This window comes from Gadus chalcogrammus, chromosome 17, assembly GCF_026213295.1.
Source record: "Gadus chalcogrammus isolate NIFS_2021 chromosome 17, NIFS_Gcha_1.0, whole genome shotgun sequence".
NCBI classification, from domain to species: domain Eukaryota; kingdom Metazoa; phylum Chordata; class Actinopteri; order Gadiformes; family Gadidae; genus Gadus; species Gadus chalcogrammus.
In genome coordinates this window covers 3130632-3153488 of record NC_079428.1, presented here as the reverse complement: position 1 = coordinate 3153488, position 22857 = coordinate 3130632, and the positions used below count along the sequence as shown (strand labels likewise).

Sequence of the window (22857 nt, the reverse complement as noted above, 5' to 3'; positions counted from 1 at the left end):
GAGATGTGTTACTAAACACTAATTCAGGTCATTTCCGTGTGTTTTCTTCCCGTGTGTTGTAAATATTATGATTAACTAGAGCAGTACACACACTTCTGGCACATCCTTTTGGACTTTCAGAACTCTTTCAGAACTAAAACTATGGAACTTGGGAAGCAAAATTAATGAATGCTTTTTAGACAATGCCGGGTGCAATATTGAGGCATTTCTCAAGAGCATAATTGGTACTGATCTGAATGCAGTTGTTTTTATTTTTGGCAGAGCAAACGATTGTCCCTCCCACAAGTGTCAGCGCAGCGACGGGATAAATGTGTTCAAGAGGCAGAGGAAGGCTTTGCCAACGATCTGTCAGATAAAGTTTAGTTTTATTTATTTAAGGATTTTTTTATCATCCCAATTTTTTTACATTGTTAGTCAGTCATCAGTTCTAATAAACCAAACCCTCCACCTCTCTGCATCAGAAAACAACAACATAGTAATATTATTCAAAACCAAGCCGTTTAAGCTTGTGAGAAGAGTCGTGCTTTCAGAACACGGCCAGCAATTTGCACAGAACCCATGCATGAACAACCACACACCCTGTCCACATTATGCTCAGCCATTCACATTTTGACAAGGCCAATTTTTTGTTCTTGTGTGTGCATCGGCAATATCATGCCCAGAGAGTTACCATGTCGATATCAGTCGGTCACGGTCATGTTAAAACCACACCAACACGTCACTTAACGATAAGGCTTCAGCAGCTTTCCATCAAAGCTAAAAATAAGAGGCCAAAAACACAGTATTCGTGCCGTTGTGAGGGTGGCCACTGGCCAGTTACGGCTAGGGAGATGATGGGTATGGCACGGAGACGACGGGCCTGAGCGTATTCAGGAGGAGGAGAGCCACTCACCCCGGTCCACGGTTCGGCCGCCCACGAACCACTCCTAAGCAGGGAAGCCACGTCGCACAGTCTGACTGCCATGTTAGTTTGGAGTTGCCGTCTGCAAAATGTGGACACAAAAACAGAAAACACGACGTTAGAACAACCAGAAGATAGAAACAGTGGCGGCGGCGATCGCGTTGGCTGAGAAGGGGAAACGGGCCACTTCTCCACATGCTGGCTGTGTGCAGCTCGGTTACGGCCGGAGGAGAGGTACGTTTCACAACGGTTCCCCTTAGTCACACTTCATGTTCAGCAGGACAATTCAGAGCATTAGTACATTTTCGGTCAATAGAAGAAAATCTGGCCCCCAGGCAGGGACAACAAGCATTATGAACGCAATTAGTGAAGTGGTTGGCAGGGTTTCCCACATGAAAAGTTGAGTGGAGGGAGGGAAGAGAGTGCTTCCTCTTAAATGTGGCCACTGGCGTAGTTTTATTATGAGCTGGTCCTGGCTGGGTGGTCTGCACGGGGGGGGTTATCAGTCTGCGGCCCACCCCAGGTAGCCTAGTAATCACAGCTCTGGAAATGGGGCGGGAATATCAGCATTTCTAGGCAAACTACAATCTTGTTGCGTTGTTACTGGCACTCCAACTGCTCTTGCTTTCAGTAGCCATCTAATGCTAGATGTCTGCTCACCTAATCACCTAATGCTAACCCAGCAAACTCCCGCTCTCGACGCAAGATGATGATTTTGGATTTAAAACTTCTGGGTCAAAGCAAAACAAACATCATTTTTGCTGTGTGATGTTTCTGCCAATGAAGCTGCTGTTACATAAATGGCACCTTATGTAAGCCAATCAGATTTGTCGATATTGAGTCATCACAGCACATGTGTGACATGTGCCTGCAGATCCCAGAAGTAGTTGCTAAAAACTTGTGATCTCGGTACCCCCAAGATTCGCTCTAAATGCAAGTGATAAGTGTTGTTAACAAGGTATGTCTGTGAGAAAATAATGAATTCAAAATACTAAACTAGTTCAGCAGGCTGCTAACCAAACAACATGCTGCTCAATACAGTAGCTACAAAGTATGCTTATTTCAGCGATTAAATGCACAAGCATGTATTATATACATTGTTATGCAGTTTTATATTTTTATACAGTTAAAGTGTACTTTTTCATGAAATTTACCTTTTGGTAAAATATAAATAAATCACTCACTGGGGTTTTATATAAGGCATAGCTAATTACCTCTCAACATGCTCAGTTTATACTCATGATTAAGCAGCTCCGTAATTTAGATAATTACAATGAACTTTACTATCTTAATGTTGCACCAAAATGAACTGCATTTAACCACCTAATGAAACCTACACTTCTAAATTGTCTATCTATAGAAACCTCATTGTTTGACGATAATTGATACGGTGCGAATACCTGCATAATCAAACAGCTCTGCATATCCATGGAAACCGCCAAATGTTTGATGCATGGTAATATTTACATTATATTACGGTATACATATTTGCCTATTTTATTTGACCCCAATAGTAGGCTTTTTGTTGTATCAAATGTAGATCATGACATACAATATGGGCGGTAGGTCATATAGCTATGTCTCACTTATAGACAGCCGTGGAAAACCCTGGATTGGGTGGCTTCCTGGAAAGATGCCCCAAAAATGTAATGGAGACACAGTAGTTCCATCTAGCATAGACACACCACCAATTAGATACATCCAAGTCTTTGCTCATAAGGATTACAACGAGAAGGAACACAGTTGACAATTTGATTGTATACTGCAACACTATGCATCACAGTACATATTGTAAAATATAGCGTTACTTTGCTTAAGTATTGCTGCAGCTCTTTCCTGTACATCTGCAAATAATACATTTGCACTCCTGGTTCGATGCTTAATGCATTCAGACGGCTTTGTACCTGTACTCTGAATAACGACAATACAGCTCAACCTAATCATGAATCTAAAACAGGCAAAAGCGTGAATTCTCACTGCCCCCTGGTTGCCTTTTAGACACAAGTGCATTGTGTGCAACAGTTGTGACACGTATTTGCAGCTCAAAATGGTACAAATTAAAACGGCATTCAGAAAAGCAAGCGAACATTCATTAGGTCTTGATAAAGGACTCAGATGTCAGTCTGACACGTCCTTTAAACACAAACTGCCTCCAGTTTGTGTTTTTCCCCTGAGTGGGTCAGCCCCACCGACCTGCCTCCAGTGAAGTAAGACTCGCAGAGAAATGCAACAACATTAGCTTTCTGGTTAGAGCACATTGCTTTAGGCACCCTCGATAGCCTAGCTTTAAATTGTTCAATATTACGGGTAATGGGAGGTGTATACACTCATGAATAGCTGCAACCCACTCCTTTAAGTACAAAAGCGCAAACAAGAAAGAAAACGTTGCCACTGGCAACTGCCTGACATTGGAATTGGTTTTTAAAAATTCACTTCTGTATGATTGAAAGACAAATGCCAGTCTTTGTTTGGGTAGAAGCATTTACATAGCTTTTATTCAGTTTGATTGCCTATGGGGGAATTAGCTGGCATCAGATTTTAAAAAGGCTTTTCCCTAAAGTACAATATTTGACTGGGGGTATATAAGGAGAGACACATTTAGGACTAAAAAAAAAAAAAAAAAGACCACATAAATAACCATTACTGTACTGCGGCTATAAAATTAATGTTTTGCACTATACTACTTCCCAATGTTTAATGATTTCAGCAGCCCCACTGCCTCCCACATCCAACACTTTCGTTTGGCAACAGTATGATTTTCTTCTGGAATGTGCATATGGCTGACTTCATCCATGAGTTGAGGCAATATTGCAAAAATTATAAAAATAATTATTGTTGCCATATGGATCTTTGGTCAGATTTCCGTTCTATAACCAAATTGTTATAGAACAGAGCTGCAGTTCAGACCAATTAAAATGATGAGCCCTACAAGTAGGCCTAAAAGCATTTATATTTGATAAGGAAGCATATTAAAGTGAGATATAGAGAGAAAATACATACAAGCTCAGTTTGGTACATACATAACCTAATATAGGCTATGTTTATAAGTAGAATTTCTGTATGTGGCAGTAATACATTATGCAGAGATCAATATTTATACAGCAGAGTTTGCTTTTTAATCAGACTAAACACTAAAAGGGCACATTTAATTTCCTGCTCGAGTTGCCAAGTAAGCATTTCCTAACGCCCTCTGCAGCAGGGTTCAACATTAACATTATTCTCCATCATCCAGAGTGACAGTTAGATGAAAATGTTTATCTGCCAGCTAGGATCATTGTCTCCAAGTTGATGTTCAATCAAAGCAGTACAACTGATGGCATTTTCACATTTCAAGCACAGCAAGTTAAAGGGTTTTTCTATAATAAAAATATCGTCAATACGATATAAATATCCGTGCCTTCAGATTGACGGGTGAAAAATGGAATATGCTACAGCCAACAAAAAATCATCCTCTCCTATCTCACTGGTAGTCTATATTCAGTCAGTGGTCAAAAAGAAAGAAACTCGGGACACAAGGTCATCACGAGATTCAATTGAGCACAAACCTCCTTCCTGTCACATATATAGCATGAAGCATAAATATATATGATTTATTCTTATTAATTCACATTTCACAGGTAATGCACATCGTCAAAGCATGAAAAAAATCCATCCTGGAGTGTCAAATACAACCTAATCTAAGGTCCAGCGGTCCTACCTTGCACCAGAACTGGGGAGGGGGGAGGGAGGTGTATACCAAAAGATGCAAGGGGCAGAGTGACGCCTTGTTTCCCTTTCATTGGAGATCTACTGAAGACAGTGTCTGAAACTGAAGGGGATTTGTCTGTGTATAAACTTTGTTTACTCCGTTACCATCTCAATTTCTACAGTGGCCAGTCTACGCTGTGTTGATTCAAGACACTTCATAACAGTTTAGTACGGCTGGCCCAGTTTGTGGTAGCCAATTACTCGCTAACCAATCCTTGCCTCCAGCCCCATGCTCGGGCGAAAAAACTAATATGAGGCAAAAGGGAAACGGCCGTTCGCCCAGATTTCAGTTTGTGTGCCACCAGCCTTGAAATAACAATCTTGCATTGCATGAAAACAATTTAATTAACAAGAAAAACATGGTTTGCAATGGGCAATCTGAACAGTAGGCTTTTGGTAAACACTAGGCAGGGATACCCTGAAACACAACTTTTAATAATCCCAACACCCCATAATGCCAAGGACAACATCCCATTGGACTTATGCGTATGCAAGCAAGCATGCCAAAAGCTTTATTTTGATTGCAAGTGGACAGCAATTTACATGTACCGTATTTTACACAATGACAGTAGTTGGGTCATTAAGAATAGCTGTGAAGTTTGATGAAATTAAGATTTTGAATGTTATGAAAACCTAGTTCCATCTCATTAGAAATCACTGAGCAAGTACAGCACCCTCTTTCCTGAGGATTTCATCTAATGACATCGCCAACAGCCTTTAGAATCCGAAAAGCAGCTTTAAGATCAACACAAGTCATTCAAATATGTTTGTTTGCCAATTAAAAAGATGAAACTAAATGAAAGACTAAAACCCAACCATTATTCCTTACTACACATATGCAAAGGTAATGAAGGTGTATAATGTCAATACAAATGAATGTTGGAAACCAATATATAATGCTGTTTTCATTATGTCAGGCTATTTTATTTTATACTTGTTTACAACTGATTAGGAACAGAAAAACACCAAGTAAAGTGCCAATCCATGAGTGTGAAGTGCCTTCTGTTCGTTTGATGGCAGGTTGTCAGTGCATACCAGCGAGGATAGACTTGAATAAGCAATCACATGACTGAATTCATAAACAAACGCTTTCTGCCACGGCATTCACCTGCGTCTCACAGGAGACAAGTCTCACATTGCACAACATTACGATTCTTCGGTTTTCCAGAAATATCTTCATTAAAAATAGAAAATAATTAAAAGCACCATTTGGAAAAAGGGGGTTATAAATTAAGTCTGAATCTTTAGTGTCATTAAGCGGGCCTCGTGTGCCAGACGCACAGTCAAACTGTACTCAAAATATGCTCGCTGCTCTCCACTCCACACATCTCTGTGGGCTTGGAGTTCACAGCTCAACCGAGCCCTCCCACAGCTCCCTCCATCTGTTATTTGCCTGGAAGTTCCACACAGGTGGGTAGTGTACTTCTGCAAATCAGCACATATCGGGAGTCAGCCGCCGACAGTTCGATGGCCCATTGTCTGACATCCCGAATGCCAAAAGGTGCACCTGCCAAAACACCAAAGATTTTTTTTTTCTTCTTTTTTAAATCTTTACTGACGCGCGAGCTACAGCCGAGGAAGATCCTATTTTCAGCGATAACAAAACAAGGCCGAAGACCGCCAGGGTCAGGAGAGTCGTGCTTTACCTTCCATTAGGAGTTCAAAGTGTAAACATGCGCTATTGTCCCTGGTGGGATGGAACGGGCCAAAGGCAGAAATATCTCCTTCGATAAAAACACTTGGAAGAGGACGTTTGGCGTGGGGCCCCCCTTCCCGAGTCTCTGCGCTTGGCTTCAGAGGGAGCGGCCCTCTACTCTCGGAGCTGGCATTTCAGCACGGAGCATCTTGCTCCCCGGAGGCCTACCCGAGCAGTTTATCAAAATACACACCCAGCGAGAGCAGCACGAGGACCCTCGTCTCTGTCCCTGCCAGGATCAACACAGCCGCTGCTGCCTCGGTTTTAGGCCCCCCCACTCTGCAGCCTTTGCGTTTAACGCTACATTTAATAGTGCAGCGCGTTTAGTTGCTGGTTCAGATCCCACTGGCCTTTCACAGAGGGAGGGGAAGGCTTTGGCATGCAATGCTACTATGAAGGAAACAATCCATGTGAGGAATACCAATTGAGTTATGCTCGCGGTTGATTTGCTGTAGAAAGAACTAACAGTTTTGGCCTGCATTTGTGACCAAGGTACAGCACTAGTTCCTCTACATCTTGTAAACTAAACCTTGGCGGGAGAGCAAGTGTGAAGAAATTGCTCAGTTTCAGACACCAACAATAAATCAGTTAGATACTCTTATAAATTATGGTTTGATTGAGTACACAACTTTTGAAACAAAGTTGTGTGCTACTGATGGACTTTTGAGAAGTCCAAAAAAAAATTGAAAACCATTCAGTGAACTGGAAAAAGGTACATTTGCTTGTGTGCGTCTAGGCCTAAACAAAACAATATTGTAAAACTGCTTTATTACACTACATTTTGGGAAAGCAAGGACAGGGAATCAATTGATCAGATAAGCATAGCAAATGCCCCATAAAAGACCTAGACTTGAAACAACATGAAACTGAAGACGAAGAAAAATAAACCAACCTGATACACAATCTAGCCTAGTGCCATCAGATGATGGCACTGTACGACCCAATCCCTGTATGATGAGTCTAAAGGGTGTAGCATTATAGCGCATGATGCAAAATGGTGATGCAGCACTACTCAATATTAGCCATTACCATGCTGATACACGTGCACACACATACACAGCATCGCCCACACGTATCCTTCGAGTACATGAGGAACACCTGGTGGAAGTAATGATTGACGTGTGTGTTACAGAACGTCATGAAGTAGATCTTTTAATATTGACACAGCCTCCATGACCGGAAATTATGAATATTCAGCCGATAATGAATTCCAGTTACACATATATATTGCCACAACATCATGATATAATGAATAACGAGTCTGAAGGCCTACTGAATAGGGAATACTCTATTGCGAGCAAGCAAAGGTTAAAAGCTGCAGATCTACAGCAGTGATGGAATGGACACACACACACACACAGTGAAGGAGACCACTACTCTACCTGCCTTTTTGACAATGATTGTTAACAAAAATCTCCTTGTCCCATATATACACCCCTATTGTAGAGCTTAAATCGGACCCAGAAAATCAAGCACGACCCGGCCCGAGCCCATGCACGTTCTGTCCGAGCCCGGCCCGGCCCGACACATTAACTGTAATTATGAGACCGAGCCCGATTGCAACCCGACATTTTTTTAATACATTTCTAACTTTGTACACATTTGTTACTTAGACCTACTCTGCTAAATATATAGTAAGGGATGATGTATAGAACGCCGGTCATTACCGGGAAAACTCCGGTCATATCGATAATGACCGGCGACGTTCTATACATCATCCCGCTTATTACACAGCTACTTGCCAAAACGAAAAAATAACATCACATGGTGTGTCTTTTTACAATTTATTCGTTACCAGTATTCGTAGTGTTGATCAGCAGTGAAATAGTCCGCCAAAGACGTTGACGTCGCTTAGCAACGGAAGACGCTGGGGTTGACAAGTTACCGGTCTACTAGCCATGCAAGTGAACGGAGCGTTCCACGGCATTGAGAAGACCCGTGTCATAAAGGCCTATAATATTTCTCTCTATGACATAGATTTCTGCTCAGATTAGGCCAATCAATTAATGATTTAAAAAATAAAAAAAGTTACCCTGAAACTGGATAACCTCCAACCTCAACTAAGTGATTATTCTCAAAATGGCCTTTGGGAAGTCGCCTCTTTCCCGCGTTTGAGTTGCTGTCACATCGGCCTTATTTAGAGAGGGAATTGTGTGATCTCGAAAATGCATCAAGATACCCATTTTATCCCAAAACAGCTCCTGAAATAGGGGAAGGGATAGGAAACCTGATGAGGGCCTATGGGAACATATGCCTGGGATCTGGGGCCGAGCATCTGGGAATTCCCACTTCCCACCAAATTATTGGGAAGTAGTAGAGGACAGATAATACCGTTAAAGTTACTACTAAGTTAATGTTGTTAAATGGACAGACAGGTGGCCTAATTAATCGAAAAGCACAATCAATAGATGAACACACACACACACACACACACACACTGGCCCTGCGGCCAGTCACCCATCTCCAACCTCAAGCTCACCACACCCTTCATTTCCAGTACCATCCCCTCCAATGTTCCAACCCCATATGACGGTGTCAGCACACAGCAGCCTCCTAATAAATCGCCGGTCAGTCTTTGATTTGTTATTATATATTCACGACCTTCTGACTTTTGACCAACCAAATCCTAGCTTCAAAATAAGCTAGCTAGTGCAGTACAACCATTTAAAAAAATAAACTGTTCAAATATCTGCATAAAAGCTAGGGACTACTTTCAAATCGGATTAAATGTCCCTGTCAACATGACCAACACCTGAAAAATTGATAATTGTTTAAATAAACCGAATGGCGTTGTTGCTCTTTCTAATGGAAAAGAGCGCAGAGGCGCTAGGTTTACAAAACATGGCGCATATAGCCAACATATTCAAGACATTTTCAGATTAAATTCAACTTCCACACATGTTGGCAAACCCCATGCACAGCAAACCGTAGAGCAGCCATTAACCCATACAAGAGGAAGGCGTTTTATTTAAAGCGTGATTTCTCGGAGGCCTGTGGCTGAAAGGTTAACCAACCGCTAACCTGTTTTAACGCCTCGGTAACGTCTGGCACGAGTTCATTTGATTACCAAGACTTGTTTAACGCCACGGTAACGTACATTTGGTTAACATGACTGTTGGTTAACGCAATGGTAACGCCAAGAACGTGTTCATTTGGTTACCATGGCGGTTGGCGCCATACTAGAGTTACTCAAGTGCTAATTTGGTAACCAATGCATGCCTGTGGGTTGACTCCATATAGGCACGAGCTCGTTTGGTTAATCCCGTACACCTGTGTAAGGTGTCCCCACGAGCGCCGTCCAGGGGTGACGCAGCAATGGCATTTAGCTCAACCACGAGGCGAAATACAATGTAATGGAACGAGGCAAAGTTAGCGGGGGGGGCATTTACAAGCCTGAGCCCACACGTTGTTTGAGAGTCAGTCAATACTGTTTGGGAAATACTTTATTCAGAGGTATTCCCAAACGATGTTGGCCTTTAAAACGAAGTAGGCTTACGAAGACGTTGAAAGACAGTAGGCCATGATATTAAACGAAGAAATAAACCCCCAATAGCGAATCTATTAAAACGATACGAGGTGGTGGGTGTCCATGAGTTTCGACACCGTAGCTGATCAGGATCATTGGCTAGCGGGTCCATTGTTTGTCTGAGTCAAAGATAACGTTTACGAAAGTGAGCACAACTGTACGACCATTCGTTCTACATTTGTTCGTGCTTACATAACGTAACACAGCCACGACAATTCCTCCTCACAAGCAACCCAGATGGACTTTAAGGTGACATTACGCCTCCACGTAGGCCAACTAGCCCCGCAATTTGGGGGCAACATTCACCTTCTAATGGAGAAAGGCGTGTGTGTGTGTGGCCGTGGTCTTACCTGTTATGTGTTGAACAAGAATCGCAGATACTTTTTTTTATGAAGGACGTCCGCACGACATCAATCGCTTTGTCGAGAAGTTTGCGCAGTGGAAAGTGGGGGAGTGTGGCGGGCAGGTTCCCACGCTAAGTAAACTAATCAGACCGCTTAGCCAATAGCGTCGCTCGGACTGGACCATCACTGATAGGGTCCTGAGGAACATCGGGGTTTGCACACAAGAACGGGGTGTTTGGGTGCTGCCTAATTTGAAGTCAACCAGCCCAAGTCAGAAGGAAGAAGCAGGGCTGTTGTTTTTTTAAACAATTTCCTTTACGTATGCCTGATTGGGATTCACACAATAAAAAATGGTGACCAAACATGCTTTTAGAGTTAGAATTTGCCTACCTTCAACTGGGCCTACTACAAAAACAGTTTACCTTACCACTGATAGGTATTTGTGACCTTCAGTGAATGGGGCGTGTTAATGATCAATAGTGCTATTTAAGCAGTGCAAAAAACAGTTAAGTATTTAAAAGAAAAAAGTGATTGAATCACAGTATAGCAGGGGTGGTATAGTGTACTGGTTGCAGCCTACTAAATGCCATGCTCTTGGTTTCTGCTGCAATACGCCGGTAGCTCTACTGCATCCTAACATAATGTGGTCTAGTATCCAGAAGACATTGCATTTCTTCTATACAGGTTCCTCTCCACGTAATGCCACCTCGCGAATCCAGGATTGTTGCAGATTTATAGAACAGGCATGTTTCTCCTATACAAAAGGAAATTCTAGGTGCATCATAATGGCAAAATATTAATAAAGGCAAGTCGCGAGATGAATGAAAGTCCTAACTCAAATGCTCAAAATGACACATAACCTGAAGTCGCGTAACTCTCAGATCCAGTCCAATATTGCTTCTAACCCTGCACGATATGCATAATAATGTGATAGCTTGCATAGGCCTACTCGCCATGAGCGCAATCCGGTGTCGTTGTAACGGGTCCAGGTCGAAAGGTATGCAGGTACAGCCTACTTTGATATTGCCGAAGCTATTCCGTTGCGAAAGCCATCGCACCACACAATGAACAGCCCCCCGAAATAAATAAATAAAACCATAGCCATGCTGAAGATAAAGCTACAAATGCATGCATACGGTGGAGACAACGTTTTGGTTCAACTCAGACTTCAAGACAATTTGCACACAACACATCGTTTGGTTAAAAAGGAGCAAATGTGTAAAGGATCTTACCGTTTCTATAAATGAAAGTTACGGACGTCCTTAGGCAAACAACCACTGAGACAATCACCTGGCAAATGCTTGTAAAAGGATGGAATTCCAATCTTAGTTCAAACTTGGAAAAAAATAACACAAACAAGATAAAATGAAGGGGAGGGGGAATGAAATATTTATTAAATCAAAAATACACAAATGGTTCCTTTCAGCAAATGCATCAAATAAAAAAGGAAACGAAAAGAGGAAATAAAACGAATCAAATCATTAAAAAAAGTCGGCTTCTGCCCGTCTCTCTTTACAGGTGCGCCACACAAATACGCGACATTACTAAGTGAAAAGCAGCGGAAGGAAAAGGTTGACTTTAAAAGGAAGATAGTCCTGTCAGCGCACATATATAGGGCCGTATCACAGCGAGACCATACCTCTCCGCTCTCGCCTCGCACCCATTCAACCTACACGAGCGCGCATGCACGCGGAAGCATACCCGGAGTAGCTCCAACCCACCGTGATGCACACAGCGGCAGCGCGGCCATGTAATTGGCTGCCGCGACGCCAAGACTCGCTCCTCGGGCAAACCCCCCTTTTTTTTTTTATCCAACAAAAAGAAGCAATTCGTCCTCTTATCGAGTCATTCAGACGATCAAATATTTCCCTAATGTGGGATTTAAGCCACCACGGCTGCCGTGCCGAGGCGCGCGCACGTCGGAGCGCGGCAGAATGAATGGGCAGTGACAATATAGCATTGGTTTGAGTTGTGAGCATATAGGCTGCGAAGGCGAACGCGCGACGTTACACCGCTACGGACTCGACACCGAGGTGGATGCTCCAGAGGATTTAAACCATGCCTGGGAGACCATCATATGCGTTTGGCGAAACGTTTTTCCTCCTGCGCCATCGCCAAATTCCACAACATTGTGCACACACACACACACACACACGCGCGCGCACACACACGCGCGCGCACACACACGCGCGCGCACACACACACGCGCGCGCACACACACGCGCACACACGCTTTCTTGCAATAGCAATTGCTTTCAGCACCGGCTCTTTTCAGCACCATGGAAAACGAAAGCCTCGTTTCTGACGTTGCACTTTTCCTCCCACGTCGTCTTCTCCCCCTCGTATTTCCTGCATAAGCTAGGCCACATCCAAGCATGCTCCCCCTCTCTCTTCGTGCGTTCAAAACATCGGCCGCAAAACAATCCGCAGCTATGGGATACCTTCATTTTGATCTCGCGATAGCTTGAGGACGCGCCGGCTTTGTTTGGGTTCTATATAGAAAGCTTACGACGAGATCTGGAATAAAAAAATAGACGGGACAATATAGGCTCTAACTGCGCTTCGCTTTTGTTGACGTTTATAAGGGTGGAGCAACAGTTCGAGTAAATACAAGGCCCTATCAGTAAAATGTATAAACATATGACAAAGAAATTATACAAATTAATTAAACAAATGATTATAAATAATGAAAACAACAAAGTATCCAATGAAACAGCTTTCAAACGAAAACATATAGCCTAAACGTCTGAAAGGTCTCACAACTTAAATACATTAAAAATGGCAGGGGAGTTTAAGAATGAATTAACCAACCAGTCTGGCTCTATCCCCATTGATTTGAAACTACTGTACACTTTTGCAAGTGATCTATTCAATTCATTGGCCATTTGTGTATTAAATAATCTCAAACGATCGAAGGCCAGTAGACTAAAACACATTACCACCTTCTTTAGACAGAGAAGGTGATTCTAGACTAAATAAGTGCCTTTACTCTAATTCCTTCATTGCATTTTCCCTTCAGTTGCACTTCATCCTTCAGTATTGAAATTTAACTGACAATACTAATAAAAATGATCAAGGGGAAAACAAACACTTGTTTATAGTTTATTAATTAGTGTATTTTATCAAACATGTTATTTGTGCGCTGCGATTAGCATACATGTGTAGTTCAAGTAGTGGTTCTATTATAGCCCTCTATCCATCAGAAAAAAACAGGAAGATTGTCTTTCAAGCAATGCCTAACCTTTTGCAGAAACCCTGGATATAACTGTGTTCCCATTAAGGCCCACCAATTGCCTCAGATTCACAACACTACACCGGCCATAAGTTTTGAACTATAGCAGATTTAGTTATTAGCAATACAATGAATTTAGTCAATCTGTTAAAAGTTTAGGCTATTTAAAACCCAATAAATTCAGCAAACATGCCATTATGTTGAATCATTGCAGAACAAATAAGCCAAATAAAACTTTGAAGTCAAACACATTGACATCTTTACCATTAGTTAGAGAACAAACATTCAATTCATAGAGCACTAATTGTGTGACACTTTTCAAACCACCATGACTAAATCATTTTGAATTGATTTAAGGAGATAACTACCATGGAACTGCATGTGATGCAATCCAGTCAAGAACATGTTTCCCAAGCTCAGACACATAAAGTAGAAGTCTCTGTTAAACCCCATTATGGAAGCATATATGTAGCAAAATTCAAATGGCAATGCAATTTGCAATTTGCAATTCAATAAGTAATTACGTTATGCAATTGACAATGCATTATGCAATTTCATAATGTAATTTGTAAATACGTTATTCAAAGTGTATTTTAATATGCAAAGTGAAAATGCAATCCTCAATTAAATTATTTGCAAAAGTTATAACAATAAAATGTTGTCAAATTCTTTGAGTTCCTTTATTCAAATTGAAAAGCTATAGCGTCCCCGTGATTGCAATCCACTTCGCCACGCTCCGTGTGTTGCGATATTCAAATGACATTTCAATCCGCAAAACGAACGCTTTGCAAAAGATTTGGCAAAACGGAATCCAAAGAGGAATCCAAAAAGTCAATATGCAAAGTGGCAAACGTATCAGCCAATCAGCGTCTGGGCGGGAACTACGTCACTTTCTATTGTCTCCAAGGGTATCTGTTTTATGTGTGGGGGGAGGGAGTTCCAGAGCCTGGGTGCTGAAAAGTTGAATGACCGGGCACCTATTCGTAATGAGTCGTGATGTGGGGATAATACATATAGTAGTCCAGAGGTTGAGCGGAGGGAGCGGGAGGGAGTGTATTCTTGGAGGAGGTCGCAGAGGTAACTAGGGGCTAGGTTGTGGAGAGCTTTGTAGGTGAGGAGTGGGTGGAGACGGTGGGTCTCCCGACCCTATGTTTCGCACCCAGTGCCTGTAGCACTTGGGAAGTGACTGGCGTCAAAACGTACAAGTGAGGATAAGTCGTCTATCCTATCTCCCAGAACACGCACTCTATCTACTGCATCTGTGTCTTCAACACGATTGTTCTCCACATCATCGGCCAAACTTCGGAGCGTATCTATAATCTCCATTGGTGACCATGGACCTGACACATACGAACTAGAAGTGAACAAGGAAATTACGAGCAAGTGACGTAGTTCCCGCCCAGACGCTGATTGGCTGATACGTTTGCCACTTTGCATATTGACTTTTTGGATTCCTCTTTGGATTCCGTTTTGGATTCCGTTTTGCGGATTGAAATGTCATTTGAATATCGCAACACACGGAGCGTGGCGAAGTGGATTGCAATCACGGGGACGCTATAGCTTTTCAATTTGTATAAAGGAACTCAAAGAATTTGACAAAATGTTATTCTATTTGTATTGTTATAACTTTTGCAAATTTAATTGAGGATTGCATTGTCACTTTGCATGTTAAAATACACTTTGAATAACGTATTTACAAATTACATTATAAAATTGCATAATGAATTGTCAAATGCATAATGTAATTCCAAATTGCATTGCCATTTGAATTTTGCTACATATATGCTTCCATACCCCATGTCCTGGCTGCCATTTCAGTAGACATACAAATAAATCAATTGAAAAATAGAAAGTGACCATCATTGAAACAATCTTACCAGACTTGTGCAGATGTCCCTTTCAGGTTAGGCCCACATGTTCCTGGTTAGCTACACCACACCCAGCAAACTGTGCAAAAACAAACATCTTGGTAGCAAACAAGCTAACGCTAGCAGACTGCACACCGCAGCTACCCTGTTGGGCTAACAGCATTAGCCTTCCCAGCTGAGCTTTAAACTTGCACAAATACACGCCAGTGCACGCTTTTAGTGAAATTAATAGTGTTGAACAAGGTTAGCAGGGCCGAAACAACGATAGGGAGAGGAAACAAGAAGCCATAGCAGCTCCCTCAGTATATTCTAACTGGAACCTGTTGGTGTGGCAAACAATTTTCAGACCACACCCACTTTGGAGTGGAAAAGGGGCGTGGCCGGCCTTAAAGGTAGCTCTTTGAAAAAAAGAACATGGACAAGCCAGTGCTGCGGAGGGAACGGTTCGCAAAGCTCTTTGCAAATCTATCCAATAGCTGGCTTAAAAAAAGTATCCAGCTTTAGGAAAGATGTCAAAGAGAATGAAGACATAATTCTGAGCCTAAAACTGGATTTGCACAGGCTTACTTCCCTGTTCTATGTTTCCCTGGGCCTGCGGCTGAGGTTACGGTGGTTGATACGGATGGGCTTGTGTTACATGGTGAACTTCTAATACCGGCTTCCTTAAAAAAAAGAAAAAGAGTCATTTGGGAGCATTATCGTGGCTGTTATGTCACAGAGTACTTATTGCCCATCACGGGGCTAAAAGGTGGCAACGAGGCTTCCCCTAGGGACTGTTTATTGTAAACCAATATCGATTTAATGGAGGGGATGGTATTAGCATCCACCTCTGAGTGAACAAGAACAAGGGGGTAAGGTGGTGGTGGTGGTGGTGGTGGTGGGGATGAGGGTGTAGCATCAGGTCATTGTCCATATATCACAACCGGAAATGCATGAAAGGCCTCCTTTGAGACAGGGGGAGGAGGGGAGGGAGGTTTCGACACACTCCCTGTGGGTCATTAACCTAATCCATCTCCATAATGCTGTCGTCCGCGGCCTTACACCCCTCATCTGCAACCCCCCGGATCCCAACCCCCAACCCCTCCATCTCCTCCTCCTTGCCTCTGTTGGGCCAATAGTTCATAAGCACCCATCGTATGGCTCTCGCCCACTCCACTGACGCTGAATGTCAAGAGTAGGGCCCCCTTGACCCTTGACCTCTCATCTCACACTGAACACTCGGGAGGAACTCCTTTTGGTGTTTCTACTTCTTCTTCTACTTCTTTTTTTTTCCTTCCGCGCTGACTTTTGGTCTCGACAACGGCGTCCCGTGCCGGAGGCATCCATCTATGCTGCTCTGAAGACGTTTGTGTTTCAAAGGGTCCGTCATTGTGTCAGTGTGGTGTTCAGCCTTCTTCAGGGGATTTGGTTACCGCCGGGATAGACTTAACAAACCAAGTAGAAGAGAAAGGAGCTGTATTCGAAGGGAAAATATATAATTTATTGTGCTTGTTTCACAGCGAGTAACGATGGCAGGGGAAGGGTATGGGTGGATTTGAAATCAGAGATAATATGATATGATAGATTTCATGACTATTGCTGTATGGAAGCAGGTATTTTTTACTTCCGTTTGTGTATATCTGGAATAATGCATAATAAAACCAATGACTACTTAATTCAACATCTTCATTACTGCTGACAAATCACCTTCACTCTGTTCAACATGGCTGACGCCAATGTTGAACACACCGGCTTTAAAGTAGAAATGGTCTTTAGGGTCTGACATCACCCAGTACCTCTTTTCAGAGAAACTGTGTATGTGTGTGTGTGTGTGTGTGTGTGCGTGCGTGCGTGTGTCTGTGTGTATGTGTGTCTGTGTGTGTGTGTCTGTGTGTGTGTGTGTGTCTGTGCGTGCGTGCGTGCATGTATGTGCGTGCATGTATGTACGTGTGTGTGTGTGTGTGTGTCTGTGTGTGTGTGTGTGTGTGTGTGCGTGTGTGCGTGTGTGTGTGTTGATGATGACATTGATCGCAGAGGGTCCAGCAGCAGTCCCACAGTGGCTATTAGGGTCCGTGTAATGCAATGCTATATGATGTCAGAATAAAAGCACAGGATCCATTATGGGAGGGCCCCCATGAGACGAAGGGGCCCATCTAAATTCACTCACGATTTTGACCGGGTAGATTAATAAGCAATGGTGCGCTCCTTTTAAAGTGGGGGAAACATGAGAATGACTGATGTAATGCGTACCAGCCTCCTTGATAAGAGGGCTCAGCAGGCCTAGTGTAGCTGTTACTTTATTTTAAAAGCACTTACACATGAAACCCACACTTGAGTAGAAAAACGGGATTTTCCAAACAAGACCTGATAATCGAAAGAATACAATTATTCTGATGTGGGTTCACGTAATAGTGAACACAGAATCACCATGGAAGTGACAAAATATCAAATCCTGTTCGGTCAAATGCATTGATTTAATAGCCGAGTCCTCTTGTAGGCGTGGCTGTGTTGGAGATTAAATCTGTAAATAAGAACTAAGGAGGAGAGAAGTACATTTTCAAACCTCTGGGCAAGTGTGGGCATGCCATTAATAAGCCATTACGGTTTGGAGAAACTTCAAATGGGGTTAATTCTTTCTCCCTGCCATTCCAGACAAGGCAGTCAAGCATGGTTGCTTCTCCTCCAAAATAAAAGCGGCACTTTTATTGATGAGCTGTTTCAAACGTGTCTGGAAGGAAGAAAAAATAAATAAATAAAAGAAGACGGTCTTAAAACAGCTGCGATAAAAGAAGAGCAAATAAAACCTGAAAACAATTTCGTTTTGTCTCCTTCCTTGGGGAAATACCGCTGGTGGTGGGGAAAAAATAAGAGGTGGAGAAGAAGACGACGAAGAAGACGACGAAGAAGACGAAGACGAAGAAGAAGAAGAAGAAGAAGAAGAAGAAGAAGAAGAAGAAGAAGAAGAAGAAGAAGAAGAAGAAGAAGAAGAAGAAGAAGAAGAAGAAGAAGAAGAAGAAGAAGAAGAAGGAGAAGAAAGAGATGGAGGAGAAGTAGATTTGGGTTTCAGTGCTAAGAGAAAATAAGGTGATGGAATCTCAATTAGACGTATCACACTGCTGGGAGGTCCTGTGAGCTCTGCTGGTCCACATAGAGCTTTACTCTCCCTCTAGGAAATAGGCTATACCCCTGCCACTGGCTGAATGAACCGCTACCAAAGACAGAGTGTCTCTCTCGCTCTCTCTCTCTCTCTCTCTCTCTCTCTCTCTCTCTCTCTCTCTCTCTCTCTCTCTCTCTCTCTTCCCTAGGTCGTGCTGGCGGTGGTTGATGGGTGATCCGTTTTGGTCGTCCACGGATAAAATAAGAAATCGATGTTGCTTCATGTGGAAAGAAAAACCTACAACATGGAAAGTCCTTGACGGGTTCCTGGGGATTAGAAAAGTGAGCTTTCCAAGACAAGCGTAAAATAAAACTAACAACAATAAGGTTGTTGAACCGAGACCAGGGCTAACCGACCATTTTGTCCCCCAAATTGAGTTTGATCCCAGAAGTCTGGTTTGGTTCCAGCTGTCTTGGGTGATGAGTTTTTATTCCTTCCATTAACTATGCAGTGGCTCATAAGCTAATATCAATAACATGGGTAAATAAAGATTGAATCATAAAGGTGTCCACTAGTTACATCATCATTTCATCTCACATATAGCAGTACTTAATTACATTCTGCATTTTCAAAAGTAATTCAAAAAGTTCAAATAAATAGTTTGAATTGAAAGGGTTTCATTTTCAACTCTGATGATTACATTGGATTTCCTTCCATTTAAAGGGATGGGAAGGTATGGCTAACACACAAACCAAATATCTTCAAATATGTAAAGCCATTTTGGTGTTTTTTGTAGAAAGAGTAGAAATCAGATCAACAGAAGTTCTCATGGCATCTGCATCCAATCTCTTGGTAACTTTGTGACTTGGGCCAAAATACATTAAATCTCGTTATGAAGCTGGAAATCAAAATGGCTTCCCAGTGGCAGGGCATGCCTCAAGGAGACCCTGCCCTTGCCATCCAAAAGTGCCACATAAATGCAATTTATAATGCATTAGCTGTATTGCCATTCAAATGGATAACAAAAAATGAATGGCTGACATCATTTTCAAATTAAAGAGACGATTTGATTATGAGGGAAGAGCGAAGGATGAATGTTCTACATTTGGGTCAAACAAACTGAATGATGGGATGATTAATTATTCACCAAAGGCAGTTTGACAGGATAATGGCTTTCCGATAACCTTAATGAATTTAGGTTAAAGATAAACACATTTGGCTTCTATTGTGGACCTTTGTCTGGCGTCAATGCTGCTCAGCTATGCAATAGTCATTCACGTCTAGAGCCTTTTTAAAATGGTTCGGCTCCGAAGCATATTTATGTGAATAAGTCCCGGTAATGCTTACGAGATATCTAAGCTTTCTTAAATATTGAAGGAGCATATGATAGAGTTAGGATAAACAACCTTCAAAGATAAAGAGTGATCTCATGGCTCAGTCATGATCTACTTTATTTCTCCACTAATCATACAACACACAATGATAGATTGATTGAAAATCGACGAAAAAAAGATGTGTCTAGCACTGTACAACCCTTGTTTGGAGTCAAAGATAAAATATTTAATATTGTTACCAACAACAAAGATACAAAAGAATGTCAAAATATTTAACACTTTTATTGTTGATTATATTTTCAAATATATTTCAAAGCTGTAAGCAATAATTGCGTGAAATTTTGTAAACTATTGTATATATAGATTGTATTTTCTGTGCAAACATTTTCTTGACCTTATTCAAAAAGGTTTGAAAGCCTATTCATAACAACACAGGGTCTGCCCTTGGCTTGGGTGGATGCAATCTTAAATACAATACAATGAAAATACAGAAAAACAAAATTTGTACCTCATACAAACCAACGATTTGAACGAGGTACAGAGAGCAGGATTTTGAAATATATAGCGGCCAAAGTGATGCGTGCCAAACCACAATTTCAAGCAAATAAATGCATAATAAAATATAATCTATTGACACTACACTACAAATTGAACCCACTTTCAAACCAATCGGATCAGGGGGCGTAGTGAAAGTGGACATGTCTGGGGCCCTATATGATGCCCCCAACTCAGAGCTGTCTGGGGCCCCCACATCAGACCTGTCTGGGGCCACCAACTGAGCCCCATGTGGGGCCCCCACCTCAGACATAACTGGGCCCCCCAACTCAGCCCTGTGTGGGGCCCCAAGCACAGGCCTGTCTGGGGCCCCCACCTCAGAACTTTCTGGGGCCCCCCACCTCCTCGTGCACCTCTCATGGTCATAGGGCCTTTCTGTCATCACCTGGAGGAGGGGGATGGGGTTCCGGGGGTCGGGGGTAGGAGGGGAGGGGGGGGGGGGGGGGGGGGGGGGGGGGGTGTTGGGGTTGGGTTAAGGGCTCAGTGGCCGCGGACCCTGGGGGGCGGGCCATCAGGAAGACAAACATTCCCCGCTTCACGGCCTGTGTGACCTGCTGCTCCCGGTGTCACTTAACCCCCATCGATCGCCCGGTTTCAACAGGTTTCTGATGGTGGTGTGGGGGGGGGGGGGGGGGGGGGGGGGAGGTGGGGGGGGGGACCTTTCAAGCATTTCAGTGGAGTATTCCCTAACTTATTAGTAAGAGTGGGGACCTGGTTCCCTAGCAGCGGATATATGATACTTTCTGAATTTGATTTTGCTCCATCTTGTTTCTTTAAACAAATAAAATTGATGCATTGTTGATGTAAATAAAATTAAGAACAACAAAGTACAATAACACGTAGTCAGCCAAAACACATTAATAAGAGTCATGGGATTGGTTCTTTGGCACTCTATTTAATTTTCTGGGTTTGAGATGAATGTAGTCGGAAAGAGTACATACAAAAATTCAAAACTACAAACTACAAAGAAAAATATAGTTTTTTTAACGCCTCAAGAATGCCAAGGCTTGCATTAAATCATTAATTCCCATGAAATGTATATGAAACCTGCGCTCAATGCACAAAAGGCATGTCTCTTCTGCAGATACGAGCCACTGCAAATCCGTCTCATAGAACTTGGATCTTCCAAATAAAAAGCATAAAAAGGCTCTCACACACACACACACGCACACACACACAAACACACACTCGCACACATAGTCATGCACACACAGGCACACACACATGCAGACACACACACACACACACGCACACAGGCACGCACACACACACACACACACACACACACACACACACACACACACACACACACACACACATACACACACACACTCACACACACACACACACACACACACACACACACACACACACACACACACACACACACACACACACACACACACACACAAACACACACAGGGCACAGGCACTTTATGAATAACCACTTTTCCATTTCAAAGAACTACAATCTGTGCTTTTCCTTCACTACAAACATGTCTCATTTAAAATAGATCTGTAATTGAATCTCAGATCCTGCAGCTTGTGATATGTTGCCTTCTCCCACGGCACGTGCACATCACAAGGAAGCAGGGCTTTCAAAGCAGCTTTCATGACTCTCGGGAGAATTATGGGTAATAAGTCACGTTTAGGGAGATCACAATGGTCACAATCTCAATTTTGTGTTCAGACTTCTGCTTCCGTTGGAATATAGGCAAAATAAAGGTCCCGACGGCCATATTCAGGAGAGAGTGTTGTTTGTCCTTTTTGGGATGGATACTGACATTTGATGTTGTATTGTAACATTTACAGCACACCAGAGACCCAAAATGAGTTATTTATGAAACCCAACGTTATAGTTTTCTTTCTTTTACTCATCCCTCCAAAAAGATCATAGAGCATGTCTAACAGAGAAGTTAAACTAACATTTATTCGCTCAAACACACAAACTTAATTCAACGTCAAAAGGCAAACTCCAGATCTCTCAGTAATGTTGTCTCAGCTCAGCACTCGAGGGAAAAACATTTGGGAATATATGTTTTTTCTGGAGGAATCTGAATCAATAGTAATCTAGAGGGGAAGATCTCCCAGCATTAATCTTCAGCCGCAACTGTAAGTAATCAATGGGACCCGGGTTTGGGGGTGAAATTGGCAATTCATCTTTGATTTCACAAAAGAACCATACACATTAGTGGATGGTCACTAAATGACATAGGCTCATAGCCTGCTCAAGGTTTATATGAGTCACATTCGGTCCCTATAGGGCTTGTACAGCAGAATGCATCATGGGCCATTTTATGATGGCAACACTCCGCCTTTTTGAGAGGACTCAAGAGAGTTTTAGTAACGTGAAATCCTTAACCAAAGTGAAAATACTGTAACCATAGGCTATTGAATCATTTGTTTTTTCACTGGCTCACATGAGAAACACGGTGGCAGCATCAAACTCAAAAATGTTCGCCGTGAAAACAAATCATTTCATGATTAATACTTAACAGGGACCCAAAAAACGTTACTCCAAACATGATAACAATGCTCCTATGCTCCCAAAATGGTGGCAGTCTTAGCAATGTACGAG

At 42.5% G+C, this 22857-nt stretch overlaps 1 protein-coding gene across 4 annotated transcripts in view; it reads right to left on the bottom strand.

Annotated features, from left to right (window-relative positions):
* The window catches only part of elavl2 (ELAV like neuron-specific RNA binding protein 2), a 32276-nt gene extending 16666 nt beyond the window's left edge, over positions 1 to 15610 (bottom strand). For 2 of the 4 annotated variants that reach the window (XM_056575669.1, XM_056575671.1), the window contains exons 1-2: positions 10221 to 10392; positions 893 to 983 (exon numbers count right to left, since the gene is read on the bottom strand). In XM_056575669.1, coding sequence (XP_056431644.1) covers positions 893 to 964 — 72 coding nt within the window. In that variant the 5' untranslated portion in view covers positions 965 to 983; positions 10221 to 10392. Of the gene's footprint in view, positions 1 to 892; positions 984 to 10220; positions 10397 to 15323 lie in introns of those variants that run through there. The other 2 variants (XM_056575670.1, XM_056575672.1) reach the window with 2 other exon arrangements.
* Positions 15611 to 22857: the final 7247 nt, after the last annotated feature.